Raw genomic sequence first — 25183 nt, 5'->3', positions numbered from 1 at the left:
TTTTCATGGGTTTTAACGCAAGGGTTTTTTCATGGGTTTCTAGCAGAAGGTGCTGAGTGACCCCAGTTTAAGGCATGCCAAGAAACATTCCCATGTCTCTGTGGGTCCTGCATGTGTCTGCTTTCTCCAGTGCAGAAGCAGAAATGTGAACCTCCCTTGCTGTTCCCTTGTGACTCAGTGAGTGTTTGTTTTGATGCAAGAGCAGAGGTGCTGAATTGCCCATCTGTATCCCTTGTAGCGAGGGGTTGAGCCTCTCCCACTGCCCCCCAAACCAGCATGGCCAAGAAACACTCATGCTCTGCAAGGAACAGGCAGTGCAGGAGATGGTACGGGAGTAAGAAGAGGGTGGATTGGGGTGTGGCCCTTGCTGTGGAGCCAGCAGGTTCACTCCACAGCTGCCCTTGCTTCCCCTCTTCCCAGAACAGAGCAGGCTTCAGAGCAAATAATCATTAACCAGAATAAACAAATTAATCCTCTTAGTTTGGCTGTGATATGAGCATTTCCAACCAGATTTGGCATGTTGGTTGTGCTTTCTGGAGGAAAAAACACAACAAAAATAACCTTTCTTTGGTATACACGATGCAAAACCTTTAAAAAATAGGGTATTATCTTTTTCATATAACACAAATCCCATATGAAAAAATCAAAATATTTCTACCTCCTTGAGAGAGCCTGAAAGGAAAGATTTAACTGTCACCTACCAGTCAACAAAAGGAAGAAATCACATCTAAATCTGATTAGACCATGACTGTACATTTATTAACACAGACCTTCTGTGCCGAGCTACTAAGTGAGGGGTTGATAAACAGTTAGGAAAACAAAACTGGTGACAGAAAAGAGGAAGTCAAAGGGAAGGGTAAAAAAAAAAAGCCTGTACCAGAAGAAAATTTACTGTACTGTTCTGGGTGACTTTATGATGCTGAATTTTATCCCCATTTTTCTAGCCCAGAAATAAGTTTTGCATTTTTAAGAGTGGTTCTGAGAGTGAAGGGAGGGAGAGAAGAAGCGCGCAGTTTGTTTCTGGAAGCTGCACTCACTCCTCCACAGCCCCTCTCCTGGACTGTGTTTTCTGTGGACAGACAGACAGTGGGACAGAACTCTCCTTTGCTTTTATTTAGTTTTTAGCTGGGACAGAGAAGTTCCCTTGACTGTAGTTTTTCTTTTTCTTGGAACTGTTCAAACCTGCTCTGGACGAACACCCAGAAGAGCAGCGGCTGCTCACATCTGTGCCCCAGCAGGCCGGGCCTGGGCTGCGGCATTTCCAGTGCCAGAGGGACTGATAACAAACTGGGTGAGCTGAGCTACAGCCCACCAAGGGGACTTGCTGAGTTTGTCATCGCTTCAGAGCAGCAAGAGGTTCTATTGTTTAATATTGTTCATTGTTTTTGTGCTGGTGAATGCTTTGCCTGTTAGATAAACAGGTTTTTTCCACATTTCTGCAAGGAAGTATTTTCCCCAAATCAGTTGGGGGAGGGGCCACTTAAATCTGCTTTCTAGAGGAACCCCTTTGGAGGTTTTCTCCCAAACTTTTCCTAAACCTGGACAAGGGAATAAAAAGTGAAATTTGGACTCCAGGACTACTTCTCACAGTCCTAGAAAAATGAGGAGAGGCAATATGAACATAGGAGCAGTGAACTGAAAACTGAACAAGAGAAGATGATGATAGTCCTGTAGATATTTTAGGGAATCTTCTGAAGTCTTTGAAATGCTGACAATGACCAAAGATACATTAAGTGATAGGTACTCTGTACACACAGTCAGAAGCCTTTCTTTTAGAAAACCATCCTGCTCATCCCTGAAACATCATAGAAAGCAGAAAAACTTTCTAGACAGTTCTTATATCTCAAAGATAGGTATTCATCTAAGAGAAAATTTAATATTTTGTAAGAAAAAAGTCAGGCTTTACTTTCTGAAGGGTCAGTTAAAGAGGTTGGAGGAAACAGAGTCCAGCCTGAGTACCATACACTTACTCTCCAGCCCCAAAGGGAGGAAAAATATGGGGTTTTACCTTTTTTTATTGTTTGTCTTTTCTGTAAGAGGGTCAGGGAACATTCTATAATATCCGTTGATGTCTCTGACATTTTACTAAGGGACAAGAGTACACAGCTAATCTTTCTTTGCTACAGAAGGAGATAATTTTGAGGTTAAGGGAGATAGCTACTGGAAAAGAATCCTATTTAATAAAGGAACAAGCAATTCAGTTGGCAGAGCAGACTAGAAAGGCCTGACAAAGCAACAATAATAGCGTTAACCTCAGGCTGTGTGTGGTCTGCTGTTGAAGTGTTTTTAAATCTATGGTTTGTCTGTCCTCACTGAATAGGGAGAGAGTAAAACAACAGAGAGAGAGAAAAATAACTTTGTGCCATTGCTGCCTGTTACAGGAAATGCAAAGGAAACCATGAGGCCAACTCATTCTCTGCTTGAGATTGAACATCCCATTGTTGCGGTCATGGCAAAAACTGAGCAGTGGTTTGGGCTCAATAGACCCCACCCTAAATTCTAGATTTCGCCAAGAATACCCATTTAACGAAGAATTCCTTTAACGAGTAATTCATTCATTTAATCATTGTTTTCCAAGGGAAACTTAATTTAAAAGATGTATTTATAACTTAGTGAAATCCTAAGATATGCAAACAAAATTGTTATTTGAAATAATTCCCGTCTTGTCGGGATGAGGTCCAGAAGTCATATTTTGTCAGAGCCAAGCTGCAATGGAGGGACCAGAATTCTCTTCCAAACCTAGTAATCCACAGCTTCAAGGGCCAAATCCTGCCTTCAGCTCCACCACTGTATGTTCAAAGCTTCTCCACTGACTTCACATTTGGCCCTATATATGGAAAACAAGATTTCACCTCCATGTCATGTTTTGCTCAATTTCTTCTTGTATTTCTCTTTGTCCATTTTACTCCCAGATTTAATAACAAGGTTTAAAACCAGTCAGTAGATTAACTCAATGAAGCAATAAAGAGTCCATATACCATGGGCTAAAAAGCTAGTAGAATTTGGAATGTGCTGGTGCCTAGAACCAAGGTCCAAAGACATAAAGCATGTTTTGCTCTGGGTGATGGGGAGCTGTCTCTTTTTTTTTTTTTTTTTTTTTTAAAGGAGGCAGAGAATTGTAGTGTGAGCTATTGCACAAACTAAAATATATTTTAATTAATTTCAGACATCAAGACCTATCAGACTAAAGGATCTCATTTCATCATGTTGTTTGGTAAATTGTTACCATGATTGATTCTGCTTTAGGTGCCAAACCTGGCCCTTATATGTGTGAAGGCAAGAAGAGGAAGAAGGAATCTCCATTACCATCCTTTCGACTTGCATGGCTCACACAGAAGTGAAATGAAATATCACTGTGCATTTCTCCCTTTCCTCCTTACCACCCTATTTATGAAAGAGGAGGCAAAGAAATGTGTGGGAAAATAACTTTGCTAACTTAAAGTATTTTGACAGGCTGATTGAATGATAAATTATACATCCATATGGATCTTGGGAGTAATCTTTCTAAACTTTTGTCCACAACCAAGGAATATCAGACCTTTTTGGAGAAGAGTGGAAGCTGGGGTAATCAAATGTCCTCATAATGTCCTCGTGCTGACATGCCTCTGGAAGAATATAGAAGTAAGTACAAGATTAAGTATATTAAGTATGGCAACAAGCACTGGTTTTCAGCTCCACACTCATTACTGGAACTGCATAGAATTGTATGTGTAGGGAAAGAAATAGAAAATAATCCTGTCCCAGAAAAGTAATTCCTTTCCTATGCATATGAATTCAGAAACCTGTGACGTGATTTATTGTCTCCTTAAAGGAAATTAAAACTTAGATATGTTGTTACAAATATTTCTTTCAGGCAATAATGTTAGAGGTGCAGAAGCAACTGCAGAGAATGATCAGTGATCAGCACTGATTTTTCAAGGTAAATAACCTTTGGGAACTACCTAAGTAAAATATGGGTTTTTATGACACATTGCCTCACGGTTCACAGCCTAAATCTGGCTTCTATTGAAAGTGCAGATATGCTTGATCAAAAATTCAGCACGACTGCCTTTCCATATCAGAAACATACGAATCCATTAACTGCATTCCCATCTGCTTTTTATTCTGGCCTTGTTTTTTGTCCTCTAAAGCTTTGCCTTGCTTTATATAATTTCACAGGGTTGTATGTGAAGGAGTTTCTATTTATTGTTGGTTTTGTCATTACTAATGTGGTTAGGTACACTTTCACAGGGATTGGGGATACTGAGCAGAAGGAAGAGGGTGGGAAGCAAATGACAAAGTAGTTTGGTTGCTTTGCAACTCTTTCTACAGCAGAATCTGTCCTGCCTCTTCCCACTTCTAGTCAAGAAATAGGATTCAAAAAGTCTATCATGTCCCAAAAAAGATGTCTGCTGAGATGCACTGTTGCACATGACTGCTCTGGGTTTCATCTAATGTACAACTGAAGGTTACCTTCCTCTCCCTTGGCTTCCTGTAGCAAAGTATTCATCTATAAACAGTTGATGGGAGAAACAGAAAAAACATTGAGAGAAGAAAACTGCAGCAGACACAGTTTTGTGGTCACTGCAGAATCTCAGGCTGTTTGACTGTAGAAACCTATTGTTATTTTTATTATTACAGTATTTTTTTGCTGAGATTTTCTATGCAAGAACATTGCTTCATCGCTTGTCACTGCCATCACTTGCTCTTGTGCACAGAAGACTCAAGGGCCCATTTCTCTGTGCTCTCCCATGCCCTTTTTTCTTCCTTGGGACATTCAGAAGCACAAGGATGCCCAGGCAGACCCAAGGCTCCTCGACATAAATGCAGTCCAAGGCTTCAGGTTCACTTGGATGTAGGTGATAGATTAATCTACTCCTGTTCCCCAGGTAAAAAGGGAACATGATTAATTGTGTTTCAGTGAATTTACATCAAAAGAATTTACCTAAAAAGCTCATACAAATCTTGTGCAATTTGTGAAGCGCAATTTTTAAAGTGAGAGGAGGGGGTTCCTAACAGAGAAATGTCAGGTAGGGCTTTAAAAGATATCATTGCTTCTTCAGTTGTGTGTTTTGAATACACATAATTAATGAGATTCCTAAATGTGTTGCTGCTAATGAGGTCTCTAGTGATGTGAGATAGTCTCAAATGACCTTCCATCAGGAATATTTACTAATTACTTTGCATGGTTGTACTAAGCAGAAATTTCCATGTTAAAAGGGCCTGAAAATTAGTCTCCCCCTCACAGTATATAAACTCCTCCAAAGTTTTCTCCAGGTGGTAATAGGAGAAGAAAGACACTGGGAAGCCCTGAGATCCTGGCTAGTACATGTCAGGAAAAAACAAGACGGCATTATTTTTTCAATTCCAGTAGTGGTCTAAAATAAAAATTCAGGATAGAAAATTATACTCCAAACATTCAGTGACATTCCAGCTCAGTTTTCACTCTGTTCAAAGACCATGCAAGAAACTGCTGTAGTGCTTGTCAAAAGAAACAGTCATGATCATTTAGGCAAAATAATTGCCTTTGATATTTCCTTTCCCAGTGAATAGTCTTTCATCTGAAGGAAACAGACTTCCTAATGATGGCAGTTCTCCAAAATGGTATAGAAGTGCTTATTCATTATTGATGTGATTATCATTGGAAAATCCGTATTATGTCACATTTTTGCTATTATGAGTCAATTCCAAAAAGCCCAGTGTTGACTGATGTTGCTATCATGCTGGCGCGGTAGTGGGGAGGAAAGGTTTTTAGAAAGGCCTTGGGAATGGGAAACTGAGGAAAAGATACATTTATGTATGCCACATTGTTTCGGGAAAGTTTTGCTTCAGCATTTTTCTGTAAACCCCTTTTTCCCCACCCCTGAGCAGTTCCCATTGGACCTGACCCCTGGGGTGGTTCTGATGAGACCATGCTGGACACTGTCTCTATTATTTAGACCTTATCTCTTAATTTTGCTGTATAAAACTGTATCTGGGCAGTAGCCCAGGGTCTTTTGTCCCTGCAACCGTTCAGGCAATACAATCTCTCTGGACCGCACACAACTGACCTCTCTTTGTCTCTTTATCCCGAATCCTTGCGGCAACAGAGGCGCTGCAGCCGCTCGGACCGTGCCAACCCAGCCACTGCCTGGTGAGCCCAGTGCAGCGGGACCACGGCAAACCCCGGTCCCCTGAGGGGACAGCTAGCCAGAGGGGTCCTGGGGGGCTGGGGAGGGATGGGGGACAGCAGCAAGTGACCCCCGAAAGCCACAAGTGGCGCCCAACGTGGGGCATTGCACCGGTTCGAGTGAACACACCGCGGCTGCCATGGGCAGTTCGCCGGTTAGGAGCTTTTCTGGACGCTTTGCGATCTGTGTCACCGCAAGTGTCAGAGTGGTGAGCAGTGCAAAAAAACCACCACGCATGCTGTCAGCTCTGCAGGGAGAAGCTCTTGGACCACGATGGTGGTGGGGCACTCGCCCTTCCACACAGCCCGACAGGACTGTCGCCGCGGAGACAGAGGCGCCAATTTCTGTCCAGCGTGGTGTCCACGGATGCGGACAGCACCTTCCTAACACCTGGAAGACTGTTTGTGGAGTCAGGAACCGTTGCTGCAGTGTGTTTTCTGAAGAACGGCGGTGGGTAAGTCTTGGTACTGGCGGGGAGGGGTCCGGCCAGGAGACTGGAGTTAGGCTCCCGTGCTCCCACGGAGGGACACGCCAACATGCGGGCATGGCAGGAGTCTCCATTGTGGCTTTAGAACTTCGGGGTTTTTGCTGCAGTAACTGGGTGAGACTGTGCTGTGCAGCCAGCGATGGGTGTTACGCTGACTACACAGCAGAAAGAGATTTATAAACAAGTTCAAGAACCCCTGCAGAGAGCAGGTGCAAAACTTCCTAAGAGCCTTGTGAAACAGTTTGTCAAATGGGTAACAGTAAGTTTTTCAGAGGTAACAGAGCAAGAAGTGAAAGAAAGACAGTTTTGGAAACGTGTGGGTGCAGTGTTGAGTGAAAGAACAAAGGCAGGAGATCCCTCAGTGAAAGAAGGTTTTATGAGAATCTTTTTGTTAGTTTATGACTTTGTGAAAGAAAGTGCAGACAGTCAGGACGCCCGGGGAACAGAAAAGGGTTCCATCGCGTTCCCTGTAACCCCCCGCGTCCCCGGCTTTGAAAAAACTAACTGTGCAGATGTAGATTCAGTTCCTAACCCTTCTCCATCTTCTGATTCCGCTCCCGCAGCTCAAAATCCATGCTTTACACCCCCCACCCACCTCGTGCAGCCACCACAAGAAGGAGGCGGCCACGCGACTTGCCCTTCTCCATCCCAGAATTCCTTGCTCCCCTGCCAGCCCAAAATACACCCCAGCCCTCGTATTCCTCCTTTGCCCATCCCCAATCCCAACCCCTCCTACCTTGCGGTGGTTCAGCCCATGGTCCGGCCCACGGTCCAGCCCTCAGCTCCTCCCCTCACAGCTCCATCACCACCCCCTGCCCCTGCCCCTGCCCCACTCCACACGCCCCGCCAGCTGTGGCCACTCCCACACAAGCCGCCCCCCCTCTCGCTCCTGGTTCCCTCGGCAGCGGCAGGGCGGAGCTGCCAGCTCCGGGACTGTCGGCTCCGGGAAACAGAAACTGGTCAGAGACACCAATCCTCCGTTCATGGCCCCAGTTGTTTATAATGCGAGAGGACAAAACCCTAGATGGGAGCCCCTTTTATATGACAGTATCAGGGAACTCTGCAAAACAAAACATGAATTTGGAGAAAGGAGTGAATTTTTTAAGAGCATTTTGAAAGCTACTCTAAGTTCCAAAACATTTGTCCCTGCTGATTTGAAACATCTTTTCAGCTGTTTGCTCCCTCAATCTGAATTTAAATTGTGGGAAAGAACTTGGAAAAGGCTTGCAGGAGATCTCCTTCCAGAGATTTTGCAGAGTCCAACCCATTCCACAGATACAGAGGATGAGGAAATCACTTTAGAACATCTAGTGGGTGAGGGTGATTGGAGCCAAGCTGAGAAGTAAGCAGCAGGCATTCCCAGATCAGTGCTAGACCTGTCCAGGGATGCGGCAGAACGTGCATTTTTTAACATGCCTTCTAAAGAACCTATCATTTCTTATACTGCTTTAAAGCAGTCTGTTACAGAGCCATTCATGGATTTTGTGGATCGACTGAGAGCTTCAGTCGAGAAAAGGGTGCAAAATCCAGATCTCCAAGATCTATTTACATTAAAACTTGTCACCATAAATGCAAATGAAGCCTTTCAGCGAGTCATCTTGGCCCTTCCAGCATCGCCTCCACCCACACTCGATCAGCTCATTGAGGAGTGCATGAGAAGAGCCACCCTAATGACAAAGGACTCAGTGATAAAACTGTGGGAAAGGGTGGTTGCTTCAGCAGCGGCAACCCCGAGGACTCCGGGGTCTGCAGGGCCTCCTCCTTCACAAGGGGGGAAAGTGGGAGTGGGGGGAATCTTTTTCCTTTATACTAGCAGAGCGAATTGCATTTTTTTCAGAGTTAGTTTACCTTGTATGATTTTATCTTTCTTTCAGACTAGCAGAATGTCAATTTCCACATTCCTGCTCATCGTTTGATTCCAGAAAATGGCTATCTACCCGTCCACGGTGGACACGTGGATTGTTCCACAGCCCAAGAAAAATGTGTGGGTCACACTCACCCAAGACTTGAAACAAGATCACATGTGTTTGTCTACTGCCTCAGCAGAAAATCCGATGTCCACAGGTTTAGTAGGGTTTCCAAGTAAGGGGAAGGAGTTCCCAATTGGTCTAGTCCACTTGCAAAAGCAAATGAATGAAAATAAAACACCTGAGGCATGGGCAGAGTTCTACGGGCACCGAGGACCGTAGAACAAGTTAAAATACCAGTGCAAAACCCCCTCGTTTTGTGGCAAAGATGGATCCTACACTTGCCCACTGCCGAGGGAGAGCCCCAGGAATTAGAACTCCTGGGCCCCGCAAAATATTGCATTCAATTTGATTTTTCCCCAACCAAAGAAGTAAAACTATATGAGCAAGTCAAACAGTACAAGGTAGAATTCAGGGCAGGTCAATGGTGCACAGCTGTGCATAAGCTGAAATTTGCATCCACCACTGATTTCTGTCCCCGCAAGCTGGACAAGGGAGTGTTTCTTATCTGTGGGGACAGAGCATACCCAGGAATCCCCTCTCGTCTTATCGGTGGTCCATGCACTTTCAGGCATCTGACCCTTGCTTCCCCCAACATGACCCAAATTCCAATCGGGCAAGCAAAAGGTGAGATAAAAATTACTAAGTGGAGTGCAAGTCAATTTGATGAACATTGTGATGCAGAAATTTACCATTGGGCAAAATCCAAAAGAGTTGCCGTCTCTGTGTTTTTACCATGGGTTGCAGCAGCCAAAGCATTGAGTGAATTAGGCAATCTAAAATGCTGGGTGACGAAGCAGGCACACCGCCGCTCGGACCGTGCTAACCCAGCCACTGCCTTGTGAGCCCAGTGCAGCGGGACTGCGGCAAACCCCGGTCCCCTGAGGGGACAGCTAGCCAGAGGGGTCCCAGGGGGCCGGGGAGGGACGGGGGACAGCAGCAAGTGACCCCCTAAAGCTGCAGACTTTTTCACCTAAAAGAACAGATGACTTGAATGAGAAAGAAAGAGCAAATCCATCTATGCATCCATTTTGTGGATACAGCACTTAGTGCTTTATTCCTGTTCAAGTCAGGTGCAATCTTGGCCCCTGGATATTCACATGTTTCTGGCATGTTTAACCCACTTCAAAGCTCAGAGGAGAGATTTGCTGCTTCCTGGAGCTGTCTCCTTTTTCAAAAAGATATTCCTCCTCTGGAATTTTCCCCGGATTTGAGCATTCACTTGTAAAACCCTCCACCACCAGGTGTTTGCAATGTGTGTGAATGCAGTGCCAGTGTGCACTCCAAAGCCTATACAACTGGTGGTAATTAGGGTATTAATTTTTAAGCCTTCTCTGGGTGAAACTGTCTCTGATACAGTGGTAATTCTTGTATGGAGAGAATCGTAAAATCACATAATGATTTGAATGGGAAGGGACCTTAAAGGTCACCTTGTTCTAATCCCCCCACCACACCTTCCACTTGACCAGGCTGCTCAGAGCTCTGTTCAACCAGGTCTTGAATACTGCCAGAGATGGGGCACCCACAACTTCCCTGGGCAACCTGTGCCAGTGTCTGAGCTGATACTAAATCAAAAGCTATTATGGCATTGTTGAGGCCCATGGTACCACTGTGACATGGCCTCATTGAGATTCAAATGTCCATGAGGGATTGTCTACCTTTGCTTCCTGTTCTCTTTGGGTTTGGTCAATCCCTCCTGGGACCAACATTTCGCCTTCTAGTAAAAGCTGTGGCACAAAGCTGCCCTGGAGCTCCTCTAGCTCTGCACAGCCTCTTCAGAAGTCACCTCTATGTCTTCTTACATCAATTTGCCTCCTAGGCCCTATATGTCTCAGCAGACCTTGGGGTACAGGGAATTCAGTGGAACCAAAGGCAGAGTCCTGAAAATCTGGATGCAAAGGCACCACAACCTGTCTTTGTCCTGTATGAGGACAAAGGTTATGTAGTTACCACTACCTTACTTTGTGTGGAAAGATCTATAGATGGTAAAAAGCAATGTTCAACATCACATAAATCTACCACTCTTAGTACTCATGTGTTGCAATAGCACGTAATTAATTAATTTTTTTTTTTGTATTATTTGGCATCATGCACAGTTACAATTTTGATTATCCTACAGGATATTCCCTACCACCAAGGAAATGTGGATTATGTATCATTACATGGATACAAACCTGCCCTCCCACAAGCTACACTGCTGCATCAGCACTAGCACTAGGCCTCCATGTCTATAACAATACAACCACAATGGTTTTGTAAACCTTCATTAATTGTTTTAGTGTAGGAAAATGCCATCAATAAATAATGTTGACTATTTCAGTCTTCTAAGCTCATTATACATGTGAATACTGAAAAGGCATTTAGGCCCAAGAGATTATACAGGGCAAAATAACTTCTGTAATTCTCCAGAAGGTTACAGGAATATAGTTATAGATACACTCCCACATGCACCTAGGTGTATTCCATGCAATTGCAATGATTTATAAATCAAAGTGATACTCACTCTAGTAGATCTCTTAGAAAGCCGCTGATGTTCTACACTGTATTGTTTTGCCAACGTTGTGTTGCTGATTCCCATGACATTCCTGATGTGGGAGGTCTGGGCCTTGGTCAATGATGGTGTAAGAAGTTGTGCTGGAATTATATCATATGTATGCACAGCCCTGCACTTGCAGGAAGGCATCCCAAACTACTTGGTGTTTATTGGTTCCCTCTCTACAGGCAAGCTGGGGGAGCTGCTCTTCTTACCTTACCAAGCCCACGTCTCTGGAGCTGAAGGTCATAAATTCCAAAAAATCTTGATCACAACATGGTGCAAGCCTGTGTTTGTGTCTGCAAATAGACTCAGGCACACAAAACAGCAGCTGGGAGTCTAAATGGAAGACTGTGATCCAAGGCATTTCAACCACATTCTGAAATATTTTTAATGTGTGATCCATCTATCCCAAGCAATTTCACTTCCCGTTCTCTGGTGCTGTCTAGGCACTTTGACCAGGAAACTGCAAACACAGCATCTTTCTTTCTCATTTTGCTGTTTTCTCTCAGAGAAGCTTAGGAAATTGCAATTGTTAGAAGCTGAGTTACAGCTTATTTGGACCAAAAGACCAAACTGCAGTTTTGAGAAACATGTCACATGCTATTCCCCCTAGGTTTAGTATAGTGCAAAATAACTTCATTTCCCACTAGCTTCAACAACTTGCAGGGCATTTCTTCTTATATGCTGCTATTCTGGCAGGGGCTGTGTGGAAACAGCAGTACAGACAAATGGTCATGTAAGAGCAGATTCATAGTTGTGCATGAACCTTTCAGTGGTTTAAGTTTACAGTCCCCTTACATTTGGGCTTTTCACAATGTGTTAAGTACAATAAATATGTGTATTTTCAAATGTATCTTTTCTGGTTGCTTATGCAAATGCAGGGCAGAAAGACATTCCCCACCTCAAAAAATTTATGACCTAAGACAAAAAATCCCATGCACAATACAAGTACTGCTCTCCTCTTCAGCTTACATCTCTATTTACTTTCTCCCATCCTTACTTCTGGTTTTTGCATTGTCTTTCTCTTTGCTTGACTAATAACAGCATCCACCTGCCCTAAAAAAATAATACATGTTCCTTACTTGCATGCAATGTGGCTTTGGGAATGCTGCATCTAGGCTGTAACAGAATAAAGTTAAAACAAAATCACTGCCAAACATTAATATCAGCAGACTCTTAAATAGTTTTCTTTCATGGTTTCATGCTCTGTTTTTATTAGATATTTAAGGCACTGTGTTCTTATTAAGATTACAGGATGTTGCAACTAATGAAAATAAGCCATTGGAACAACTTTGACATTACTGGTCAGAAATAGTTCACATTTCATAAACCTGATTTATGGGAAAATCCAATTATACATTCATAAGAAAATATGAACCTGTATGCAGCTTGTATGATCTTCAATTTTCAGCCAGAAGATTTTAGCATAGAAACTGGATCGTTTTCAAAGGGAAGCACGTGCTATATTGGACCAGAGTATGGAAGAGGTTAGTTGTTCATGCAGAACAGAACATCTCCTTGCAAACAAAACCACTGTTGAACAAAACATGGTGGTGCAAATTTCAGTGTTTTGCAGTAAAGAGCCTGATTCCTCCATGGAGATGGTGATGTAGAATCATGGGCAGACATAAAAGTAATCAAGGTCATAAGATGCAGATGAGGTTATAATAACTTTCACATTAATAACCTTATCACATTAAGTGATTTCAAGTCACTTTTAACCTTTGCTTACGTTGTAAATAGGTCTTTATCAAGGCTGCACGAGTGTAACAAATTAGACTTTATCTTATTATCACCATTACTCTATCTGCCTTTGCTCAGGTATATTGGGCACTTCTCAAATGGGATTAAGCACCTCCTTTTCTACTGCTGTAAATGCACCAAGAGCTGGGCCTGGAAGAGAGAAATGGTACCACTGTATGTGACAAGGCACCTCCATCCCACATCACACGGGAGTGGGGGGATGCTACAGAAGCTGGGAAAGGCACACCAAAGCTGCTCCTTTCCTAGATGAGTCTTGGCGGAACAAAAGTTGTGTACTCATTGCCAAAAATGAAGGAACAAAAAAAAAAAAAAAAAAAAAAAAAAAAAGGAAAATTTTTAGTCTCTTGAAGACTGTTTCTGTCCCAAGGTTCTGTCCTTTCTCTCTCCCTAAGCTGTTTCCCTGATGCCTGAAATTTCCACTTGAGTCTTCCTCATTCTGGGCACACAGTCTACTTCTGCTGAACTGAAGGATGCTGCTCCTGAGGATGAAAACTGTCTAAGTCATTCTTGTCCTTATATGTGTGAAAGGCAGTTAATCTGTGAGTTAGTTTACATCACTGAAAAGCCTTCTGCTGCCTCTATGTAGAAAATTCACACATTAGAAATATTAAGAAAGATATCAGGAAATTAACAGGTTAGAAATATTAAGAGGCAATAAAATATAAATGAGTTTTCCCATTTTCTGGGGAGGTGAATTAACCACAATTCACCTTCTGTTTGCACCTTTCTCTCTGTTTTGTGTGAGGATTTTATTTGCACCACTGATTTATGAAGGCACTGGCAACAAATCCAGCTTCTAGAGGAACAGAAATACCCAGAGGAAAATTTAAGCAATCTAAAAAGACCAGGAGGAAGGAGCATTAAAAAAATTTACAATAACATTTATAGAGAATTCTAGTAGGTGCTACCCTTAAAAAACACTGTTTATCACTACTTAGCAAAACTATTATTTGAATTGCTTTTTTCACATGCTAACTCTAAATGGGGTTTTTCCCTCACAGAATAAAAAAAAAACCACCCAAAAACAAACAAAAAACCAAAACCAAAAAACCCAACCAACAAAAAAAAAAAAAGGAAAAAAAAAAACCCCAAAACAATCAAAACACACCAGAGGAATATTTTGTGAAATATTCAGTGAATGTGATGAAAAAGCCTTAATGATATCTGAGGCCTATACCAATGGCCTTAGGATGAACCTCAGAACTGAGCGCCTTTTTCCTACAGCACCTCTGTAATAGATACTGGGTGGCAGGAATGCCTTTGCCTGTCTGCCTGCAAGAACTACTGATCTGGAACTGGTTCCAGCTCATAGCAAGTGAAGCAACTGATTCAATCTACAGCTATGCTTTAAAAGTCCATAAGAATAAATATTGCATCCCTAAAATACCAAATCCTTTGCTGAAGTCTTACATCTCAAAACCCACAAAGAGCTGTCTGTCTGTGAAAGTCTGCAGCAAACATGGACAGTTTACAGATAAGCACAAGATTTATATTCTAAAAATATAAAATATGGCAAGAAGAAAAAAGAAAGAGTTATTATCATAGTGACTTTTAATTAACTCCTCAGGGTTCATCTGAATTTTGCAGTGTTGGAAAGAATGAGTTCATACCTGCCTTAAATTTTTCTTCCCACTATTCCTCAGATTCCTCTCATCCTGTATTACTGACAACTCTGTCATCCAGAATTACTGGAAATATGCAAGAGAAAATGAAACCCATCCCTAAATTTGGAACCTGACCACTGATGTCACTTGACAAGTTACTTGTGATTATCCCTTCCTCCCCTTTTTTCTGGGTTTGGACTGAGACATCCTGAGGAAACAGCTGTGACTCCACTGTCCTCCTGCCATCCCATTTCCCTTGTGTTTGTTGTCCAGACATGTATGACCCTGAGGCCAGGAGTTTCTTACTCCCTGAGAGTGGCAGCACAAAGATCCAGTCTGATTTTTTTCTTTGAGTTTTGAAGAGTACATAAATGTTTGGAGGATGTAATTGGAACTCAGGCAATATAGGATGTTCCACTCACTTAGCTGAGACAGTCTGCTTTGCTCCACTATGGTGCATTCCTGATGAGACAATAATTCCTGCCAGGAAAGCTCAGATTTAGCCTGAAATAATTAGGTCTACAAAAAGGATTTTCTGATGGGACCAGAGTCCAGTGTGAGACCTCCTAAAGCGAAACATAATAATCAAAATTTTGCAAAGAAAAAAAGGTTATTTCTCCCTATTTAGAAAGGCAGAACAGAAGTACACCCTCCTATTGTGTATGTTGGGGATTTAAAATGCTATAGTTATCTTAGGTATCAGAGATTGATTAAATAATAATAATGGTAGAAACACATTTAAATCTCTTTAGCTTCAGGCTTTGGAAATCTCAAGCCAAAGCACTAAAGATTTTATAAATACCTACAGAAGAATTACATCTCACCTCTGTGATCTGTCCTGTCTTCAGGCAAAGTGTTTGGCTCTGCCTCTCAGATCTTTTCATCCAATCTGTAAATTTATTACACCTCTCATCCCTGCTATTGATGAAAAGTCTCAAAGACACTGAGCTGAGATGATAGATAGATAGATAGATAGATAGATAGATAGATAGATAGATAGATAGATAGATAGATAGACAGACAGACAGACATTCAGGACTGAAAATATGGTTGCTTTTCTCACTTACACGCTATGATTTTCATCTTCCCTAACTTTACATGTCACAAGCATGGCTGCTTTCCTCTGAGCAAGGTGTCTAGACAGTTTTATAGACAATGGAGATAAACAGAAACTTCAAGAACATAATTCAGTTTAGCCATCTGCCTTTGGAAGAGATGTGTCTCAGCTGCCAGTTCCCTGTATCTCTCACTGACTATAAAGAAGGTGTAGGTGAGTGGTGCATATGCAAACCGCCACACTGTAGGTGATACAGATGGAGGAATCCCAGCCTAGCTGACTGGCACTGCTAGTTGGAATGCTTTGATAAGAAACCCCGTGTCTGAGGCTGCAGGCAATTGTCAGCACTACCCGTAAAACTGCCCTCACTCCAGCAGGAAGTTTTACTACCTTGCATTTCTTATTCTGTCAATAAGATATAAGGTAATTAAATGTGTCTGTCTGAAAAGTAGCAGCACAGAATGAGGGCGAAGCATTTTTGATGGAGGCGTCCTCAAGTCTGCAGAGAAGGTAATTTGTAGTGGTGCTAATTTCTCTGTGAAGTACCAGATGCCAAAGTGTGAGTTTTGGCCCTAATGTATCCCTGTGTAGCCTGGAAACATGTCAGAAAGGCACTTCCTTGTCATTGTTCCCATCTTGTGATGATAGGTCCTTTTTTTGCAGTGTTCAGAGCCATTTGTGTTTTCGTTAGGTGGGCCTCCAGTAAAACTTTTTTTTTTTTTAACTGCCTAATTCCCTTGGTTTTGAATATATGTTCCCACTGGGTATCAAAGTATTCCAAGACATACAACTCAAATTAGGTTTAAATTATTTTAATAATTGAAATTTGGGAGCACTGCACATAGTTCTTGGATTAATCTCTTAGGGAAAGAGAGGAGCTCTGGCTAAACACCGCTTAACCCTGCCATTCGATTTTCCTTCTCCCTTCAGTTATTTCTAGGTAATCTTTTGGTTTCCCTACTTTACTTTCCAAATGCCAGTTGTAATGAACCATTTTAGCATGGAGATTCAGACACAGAAAAATAAGAAAAAGCATAACATGTAGTTGACATAACTTCCTATTACACTTGCATTGTAAGGAGGTAAGGAGAATTACTGAAATTATTGTATTGTATTAAACAGCTCTCTAACCAAAATATTCTCTGATATGAGCCTACTATTTTTAAAGCAGTAACAGAAACCACCAGACTGCAGTGTTGACATATTTGCTGCCTCTTAGACTTAACTTATTCCCCAGGAGTCTACATAGCAGTAAATTATTCTTTTGGGAGGTGTTCAGTACAAATTCCACCTTGTGCTTTTTGAGGACAAACCATGCTCAGCCAAAGAGCCTGGCTGATGCCTCCTTTGACTATGTACAGCTTTGGAGTATTGGTCTCTCATGTGACCATACATTACTTACTTTCCTGGAAACATGATCATGTCTCCTATGATTCTTATTTCTGTTACAAGACCAAGCCTAAAGTGGCCTAAGGTGAAGTTTCCATTGTGCTGAACTTGTAAAATGCTTCCTATTATAGAAAAAGTCCAGACATTTTCAGTACATATGTGCAAAAGTATTGTCCTTATGGAGGGAAAAGCTTCAGATTAATTTTTTAACAGCATAGACCTTAGTAAGTTTCTGCATGGCTGGCCAACCAGCCAGCCTGCTCCTTCTTCCTTGACTAGCCTAGGAAAAAAAGGGAAATTCCCTTGCATGAAGCAAGGCAGTCAACTGATCCTCTGGCAAAAAACAGAGGACAAACATTTACCAGTGAATTTCCACACCAGAATGGGGAATGAGTATTTTCCACAGAATACACAAATGAAATCTCAATGTATTACACCTATGCAGAACTGAAAACTGCTCCCTTTTTTGTATGAGTTCTGCCGTATACTCTTGCCTTTATTTGCCTACATCAATATTAAATGTAATCACAGAAAAGAGATGAGGTCGCTTAACAACCAGTAAACAACTCTAAAGTGTGTGGACATACAGTCATCTCTTTTAATTATGTCTGGTTTTATTACTTTCCTCAATGTGCTTGCCAAATAATCTAAATAACTACATTCTGAAAGAAACAGTAAATGTCATCCACAAAGTGACCAAAATAACTACATAGATTAAATTTACCTGGGAATAATTTTGAAAACAAAATTGAAGTATTTGAGATGAAAATAAATATATAAATGCAGATTTTTGCAAACTTAAAAGATTAATTCTTTTTTTTTCACTGATTCGTTTTTACATAAACACCTAAAGATGTTTTGGGATATAGACTGACATGCAAAATTTTTTGTTAAACTAATTTATATTTTTTAATTAGACCTTTGGTTCTTTTTTTGTCAAAGTACAAATTTTGTGTTCAAATGTAAGCAGGAGGCATAGAGGAGTTTAGGGGTCACTATCAGGAGCAGCTGTTGGTGACTGCAAGGTGAAACCACAGGGGAATGCATAGGTTATCATACTAGAAGTATAACACAAAGATAGTGCTGTAGTGAGCACCATCTTATTATGCAAGTCCAGAATTCTTAAGCTATTTGCATGAGAAATTAACATAATTTATATTTTGAAAGCAAGCCCATATGTATTTAATCTCCTCTTCTATCAGCTCCTGCTTCCTTCATCAAGGCAACTTGGCAAGCAAACCAGAGACAAATGGATTTCCACATGACCTACTTTATCTGGCAAGATATATAAATAGTCTACTCCAGAATTTTGAAGAACCCATTTAAACACTTTGGAATGCACTTGTGGAAGAACACAAGGTCAGTGGAGGAGTCAAGGCATCTTGCACATGCTTCCTGAGCTGGGAGGCAGCACCAGCACCGTGACCACATGTGTGCAGTCGTCAGATTCCACGTGACCATGGCATCACCTCGCTGGTTAAAGTGAACTTTATTGAGCATTGTGTGTGCTGCAGGTTGATCACAATGTCCAGTCACAGCACAGGGACTGTTTCAGATGGCAATGTGGGATCCAGGAATGGCAACATTCCCAACATTCCCAATCCCTGTAGCAGGATTTGGCAGTGTAAGAAGAGAGGATGGATACCTTCAGAGCTTCCTTCTCGAGCTTCTCTGCTGGCCACATCCTCTTCTTCAAAACCAACAGCTGTCATTGCAACATCCTTGTTAAAAACAGGCAAAATAACCTTTCCTCCAAGAAAAAAATCCTCTTTCCTTCTCTCTTCTTCCTCAAAGGCCCTATACTCAAATACCAAAGATCTCTGTAATACAAATAATTGATCTTGAAACACCTTTATCTTCCAGGCTTCCCAAGGAACAGCACAGAAATAACCTGAGGGAACAAAGTGAGGGGAGAGGGTGGTCATGTCCTGACATGGGGTTACAGTCCTTCAAGCCCTGAAGGGAGTTTTGTTCTTCCAAGCACAAGCTGTATTGCAGAAGAATTTCAAAATGGGGCATGCTTATATTGTTTTAACTTTCAGGACAGAAGTATAGCTCAGTTATTCTCGACAGAATCCTTGTGACTTTTATCCCTAAATTCAGGAAATTATGCCCTAGCCTAAGCTGGCTGAGTGTAAAAATTTTTCTACATGGAGGAACTGACTAGTGTAATTATTTCACCACTCTCTTCATAGACAGTTTTACAGTTATAAATATGCAGGTGTTAAGAGTCAGACCTAAATATTGTGCTCTTTATGTATTTCAGTAGCCTTGTTTCAGTTTACCCTAATACAGGTTATCTAAATTATGAAATGTGGAAGACTGCTGGATACGTACAGAAATCCACAAAATTAATATTCTTGGATTTTCTAGCTGTTCACTAACTTGGAAAAAGAGGTACAGCTCTGTGCAGCCTTCTCCTGAGATGGTAAGTGAAGGCATTGGTGGGACTGTGGATGCGTAGCTCAAATGGCTGAGAGCAGAAAAGAAAATCCACTGCCATGACTAGGAAAGGAGCAGTCCATGAGACAACATCTTAACATTTGGAAATTGTGCTTTGCTGTATTATGTTTTCTTCAATTCCACAATGCAATAAAAACATTTTATGTCCAGTCATGAGGCTTGTGACTAAGCTCAACAGCTAAGTACAGTCTAAAAGGCAAGCTTTGTTGTTTACTATTCATCACTATGACATTAACTCTTTTTCCCTAGTGTATGTTTTATCGTTACATGACAGGGATTAAACCCCCTCACAAAACTGATAAACAAATACATGAAAACTTAAGCTGGAGTCCAGGCTGACACTGGTTTCTGCATGTTTTAGAACACAAATGTAATGTTTTGAAATTTGACCTCAGGGACAATCTTGTGTCTCTGGACCAGCTAACTTGTTTGGTTGGTGCCTCCATGGAGACTGCTTAACTCAAAACAAGCTTTCTTTGATTTGCCCTCAAAGCATGGGTTAATTAATGGGATTCAAATGAACCATTGGATCACGTCACAATGCCTCAGTGCCAATGGCATTTTTAGTTAGTTCACAATGACTCCACATGTTCTAAATACTAAATCGTCTCCAGTGTTCTAAAGGATACTGGAAAATTTTGTGGTCTTATCTGGCACTTGAATAATGTCAAATGTTGAGATTATTAAACAATGGTATTAGTGGTTTTAACAAAAAAGTTGCACTGAAACCCAGTTTGTAATCTAAACCTAAAAGTACAATTTGAGTTCATGTTTACTAATCAAATCACTTTTTTATTGTTTCCACCAGCCCCGCTGAGGAAGCTGAAATGATGGTGTGCAGGAATTCATGCAAGGATGGTTTGAATGCTCAGATTTATGTGCTTTGAAAATTACTAAAGGCTGACATTCATATCTTTTCTTATTTCAAATGCTTTTGGCAAAATATTTGATGATCTTTCTTGTAGTGCTTAATAATGCTTCATAATGTCATAATTATCATGACAAGATTTATGTTGGAATTCATGCACAGATTTTAACATCTCAGCCTTTCTCCTTTATTTTTTCCTGTTATTTCTTTGAATGCTCCTATATGCTACAACCACTGCTTGTAACTTTTTAATACACTTATACCTAGAGGAACTGTAGCATCATCGGGCTCCCTTCAGCCAAGGCACACTAGGGGGACTATTTCTCTGCAGTGAAACATCACTGGAGCTAGACAACAAAGCCGCGATCCCATTCCACAACCTGCCATTTAGTAATCTGAAAAAAAAAATTGTTTATAAATTATTTTTGTTAAAAGTGTACTATTATTTTTCTTTATTTAATAATATATTATTTATTAATGTATTTGTTATTACTTATTTAACCCTTTTCTGACGGAGTGGAAAAGACAGAGAGCATCTACAGCAGAGCTGGTGATTAAAGACCTGGACAATTAAAGATTTTTTTTCCTTTTTTTTTTTTTCTTTTTTTGTTATGGCAGTTTCAGACTTACTATGAGAAATTTACTTAGGCCGCGCTATTTTTAATGCAGTTTTAATAGGGATCTTTAGGTTGGGTTTTGTTTGTTAGCTTGCTTGGGGTTTTATTTGTTTTCCCTGCAGGGACCGAGCCCGTCCCTCGGCCGCGTCCCCTCCGCTCCCGGCCGCGCCGCCGCAGTTCTCACCGGGTGTCGACTACAGCTCCCAGGATCCCGCTGGAAGCGTCGGCCGGCCGGCCGTCCCTCCCTGCCTGCCTCCCTGCTTCCAAGCCCTTGTTGTTTGAAAGGGCTCCGGCGGAATTTCGAGGGGGAGCCGCAGCGCTCGGGGCGGCGCCGGGCGGGGGCAGGCGGGGCCGGCACCGCCGCTCGGCGCCGGGAGAAAGGGGCTCGGGGGGGACGCACCGCCCTGAATTCCAGGGCAAAGCCTTCCCTTGCTGGCCGGCAGGGAAGCGGACCCGGCTCCGGGCCACGGCCCCAGCCTCGGGGCAAGACCCCCGCCCCGCCCCTCCCCGCGGAAGGGAAGGCGAGGAAGGGACGGCAGGCGTGCTGCCGATCCCCTCCTCCCGGCGCAGGGGGAGGAGGAAGAAGGAGCGAGCAGGGAGCCGCGGCGGCCGGCGCTGAGCTCGGAGGGGCGGGCGGGAGGGAGCGAAGCCCCCGGCGGCCCTGCCCAGCGGGAGGGTCCCGGTGGCACGGGGGAGGCGCCACCGGCGCGGGGCGGTGGCTGGATCCTGGATCCTGCCCCGGGACGCCGAAGTTGCGGCGGGGCGGCGGCCGCCCCTGTCGTTTCTCTCGATGTCCGCGTAACTCGGCGGCGGCGAGCCGGAGAAGGCAGGGAGGACCCTCCCGCCTCAGCCCCGCTCGCCGCCCCGCTCCCCTCCGGCGGGCTGTTGTGCGAGAGAGACAGACAGACACACACACCCTGCGCCCCGTCCCGCCCCTTGCCCCGGGAGGCCAGGCCGGGCGCGGTGCTGCCGCCGCCGATCGGGGCTCCCTGTGTCCGCTGCTCGAGGAAGAGAAGGAGCAGGAGGCGGAGGGAGCGCCCCGGCGGGCAGCGGCGCAGCCATGAGCGGCGGGGAGGTGGTCTGCTCGGGCTGGCTCCGAAAGTCCCCGCCGGAGAAGAAGTTGAAACGCTACGTGAGTGCCCTCTCCCACTCGCGGGCCGCGCTCCCCCTTACTCCCTCCCTTCCTCCCTGCCCCGCTTCTCTCCCGCCGGAATTCCGCGCTCGCCTCCCGCTCCCGCCGGCCCGGCCCGGCCCGGCCTCCCCGCGCGGTCCCTCCCGGCCGGGCCCGGGCGAGCCGCCCTCCCCTCCGCCTCCCCGTTCCAGCCGGGACTTCTGCACGCCACGTCCCTGCCGCTTTCCCAGCGTTTTTCTTTTCTTTTCTTTTCTTTTCTTTTCTTTTCTTTTCTTTTCTTTTCTTTTCTTTTCTTTTCTTTTCTTTTCTTTTCTTTTCTTTTCTTTTCTTTTCTCCTTAAAAAAGGGGAGCTGAGCGGTCAGATGTTTGAGCCCAGCTTTTATCGCCTTTCCGAGGGAGTCGGGAGAGGGCGGAGTTTTCCCCTCTTCCCCCTGAGTCCGACCTCGGTATATATGTATTTTTAAATGTAAACACTTGCCGTCCCGGGGCTGGTGCCCGATCCCAGGGAGGGCGGGGGCTGCCCCGGTTCCGCGCCGCTCCCGGCGGGATTGCACCCCGGGCTGGTGGCCCGGAGCCGGGGATGCCTCGGAAGCGGTCTCGCTGGGGCGGGGGGAACTCTGCTGTTGCTCTGCGCACCGGGAAAAAAAAAAGAGGAGGCAGTTGTGAGAGAAGCGCCCGTGTCTTTCTCGAAGTTGTTCCCGCTGTTGCTCGGTAGTGGCTGCGCTCGCAGGGGCTCCGGCGGAGCGGACAAGAAAATGGAGCGCGTTTGCTGAGCGGGCAGATTCCATGACAGGGCACAGCAGAGCTGCGGGGCCGCCGGGGAGGCTGTCAGGTCACGTAGGAAGGAAGGATGGGTGATGCCAGGAGTCATCGCTGCTGGCTGAGCCCTTTCCCATTGGCACCCGGCTTGTTTCGCGGCATCTGTGTAATCGGGACAAAATGTTGGGCCTTTTTTTTTTTTTTGTTCTCTTTTCTTTCTTCGCCTTCATTCCCCCGCCCCCCAGTGTTTATCTTTTTTAAGCAGCTAAAGCTTCAGATTTATTTGAGAATCTGTGAATATAGATCTTAGCGTGACTGTGTTGTTTTTGTCTATTAGCGATTAGCAGTCTCTTCTTGAAGAACTGTTTTGGGCGGGTTTTTTTAAATGCCAGGAAATTTGTGAAATGAGTCTCTATTTAAATTAATAAACAATATTTGGGGTAGCCCATTCTCTGGTTCCCAATGTTAGACATCCTCTTTGTGCAAAGGAAAGAGAACATCCTGATGAGACATAGCAGGGTTCTGCTTCCCTGCTGAATTGGACGTGGACTGCTTTTTTGGCCAATTCTCCATGTCTGTGTGTGTGTATTCACAGGATACCTCTTTACCAGTGTGGAGGAATTAAGAGCAGTATTCACGTTTTTAAAGACTTTTAATAAATTTTCCACTCAAACTCTAAATCCTGTGAAGGGTGCTGTGTGTAAATGGACAGAGTTTGCCCGCCTAAATCAATCTCATTAATCAGTCTCTTAATATGCCAACTTTTTTCCATGTAGCTGCCCCTTCAGTGTATTTATAGCTCCATTTCTATACTGGAATTACGCAAGAACCTTTGAGGGGAAAACCCCGACTACAGCACTGGTCAGGTGGTTCCCTGTCCTAAAGAGGTAATTCCTTAATTTTCATTTGAAAGGGGGATCTGCTTTTTTAGTAGGCAGACTATCAGGATGATAATACGGCAAGCTTACATTAGCGTGATTTGGTTTAACATTAGCATGCATTGTAGGCTGTAAGATCATAAGTTTAAATCCTACACGTTATTTTTGACTCTTTTCTGCTTGTGTAAAAGAAAGATACCACTTCAGAAGGGCTTAAAGTAAAATTCCTCCTGTTTGTCTGTAGTGCCTGCTCTGTTGCAGGCTGAAGGCTGACACTCCCTTCAAAGACCTAAAAGTGACCTTGACATTATGGTAGCCGTCTTGGAGCAAACAATAAGTTGATGTATTTAAGACAATGAACTCCAGCTGAGTGCACTGGCTGGAGAGTTGGCTTGTGCTCCCTGTAATTCTATGCTTAAGTGAAGGCACAGCAGAGAGCTGCCTTTTCCAAAGCCATGTTTTATGGTGGTAGTATTTCAAGGGGCTGCACCAGATGAAAAGATGGGAAAGTGATTTCAACAGGAAACTGCTTTTCTGCAACGCATACTTTTCACAGGTATATATGGAAAATTGTAACTTCGTGCTCTATTAAGTTTTGCATGCAAATGTTGGGGCGAACCCAGGTTACCATCTGGAAATGGAGATTAAAAGTCTGATATTGTTGTTAAATATGGTTTAGTTCCTAGAAAGGGTGAAAAGGAGCGCTTTGAAGCTAGTACACAGACATAGGTTTCACAAGGACTTTGATTTTTAGTTTGGATGAGGTATTAAAGCTAGCTTATACTCATTTTGAGGCTAAAAAAAGTAAAAACCCTCCAACCAGCCCTGTCCTGCAGGTGGAATAATCAGATTTCCTTGAGTGTATGCCTTAATGCCATGGATGTCTGTTTCTTCTCTTAGGAGTTCTGTTCTCATGCCTTGTTCATGTGGTTTTGTTACGGAATTAATGTTCTGATAGCCATTGGCACCTGCTGTCAGTTCGCTGGAGCTGCTGTTCAGGACAGTTGGAGGTAATAGACTGGTTGTTTCCAGCAGCACATCTCTGAGGAAAGTACAAGTAACTTTTAGTGCTGTTGGGAGGTCAAGATGTGGATTTAGCAGAGGAGAAGGAAAAGGGAGTTGGGGATAAATCCTGCACAGCTCTCCACAACCTGTGCTCTGATTTCACAAGTACATGAAAGAACTTGTTTGTGCAGAGAGATGGAGGACTGCTAAATTTCACAGCTTCTGCTATTTTCTTGTATGGTTTTTTTCCTTCCCTTGTTCCATTGCCTTAAAATTTGCAAACGTTTATGTGCTCACTTTAACTTGCTGTGATTTTTCTGTTCTCTTATTTTTAAAAAATGTTGTTGGAAAGCCCCTTTCTCCCCATCTGTCCTCTAAAATGTGATAGTAAACCTTAGTTTCGTGGTATTCTGCTGCATTGCAGTTCTGCTGTGTATGTGCCAGTTAAAATAGCTGATGCTTTGTGGTGGCAGCACAGAGGTTTTTTTACTGCCATTATGCTAGGAAA

At 43.4% G+C, this 25183-nt stretch overlaps 2 protein-coding genes and 1 long non-coding RNA gene across 14 annotated transcripts in view; 2 read left to right on the top strand and 1 right to left on the bottom strand.

Annotated features, from left to right (window-relative positions):
- Positions 1–21963, bottom strand: part of LOC116808210 (uncharacterized) — a 36752-nt gene extending 14789 nt beyond the window's left edge. Inside the window, exons 1-2 of the mRNA XM_072928964.1 lie at positions 21816–21963; positions 21086–21746 (exon numbers count right to left, since the gene is read on the bottom strand). Coding sequence (XP_072785065.1) covers positions 21086–21746; positions 21816–21963 — 809 coding nt within the window. The remainder of the gene's footprint in view (positions 1–21085; positions 21747–21815) is intronic.
- LOC140683999 (uncharacterized) lies at positions 16664–20696 on the top strand. The gene is made up of 3 exons (XR_012055772.1): positions 16664–18312; positions 19327–19381; positions 20225–20696. It is a non-coding gene; the product is annotated as an uncharacterized lncRNA (long non-coding RNA).
- GAB1 (GRB2 associated binding protein 1) overlaps positions 21636–25183 on the top strand; it is a 96366-nt gene continuing 92818 nt past the window's right edge. For 10 of the 12 annotated variants that reach the window (XR_012055771.1, XR_012055770.1, XM_030271900.4 and 7 more), the window contains exon 1: positions 21745–22033. Coding sequence is in view for 10 of the 12 variants with exons in the window: in XM_030271900.4 (XP_030127760.4) it covers positions 21962–22033 (72 nt within the window). In the remaining 2 variants the exon portion in view is untranslated. Of the gene's footprint in view, positions 22034–22136; positions 24227–25183 lie in introns of those variants that run through there. The other 2 variants (XM_030271898.4, XM_072928727.1) reach the window with 2 other exon arrangements.

Source organism: Taeniopygia guttata, chromosome 4, assembly GCF_048771995.1.
Source record: "Taeniopygia guttata chromosome 4, bTaeGut7.mat, whole genome shotgun sequence".
NCBI lineage: Eukaryota > Metazoa > Chordata > Aves > Passeriformes > Estrildidae > Taeniopygia > Taeniopygia guttata.
This window is presented reverse-complemented; position numbering and strand designations above follow the sequence as displayed.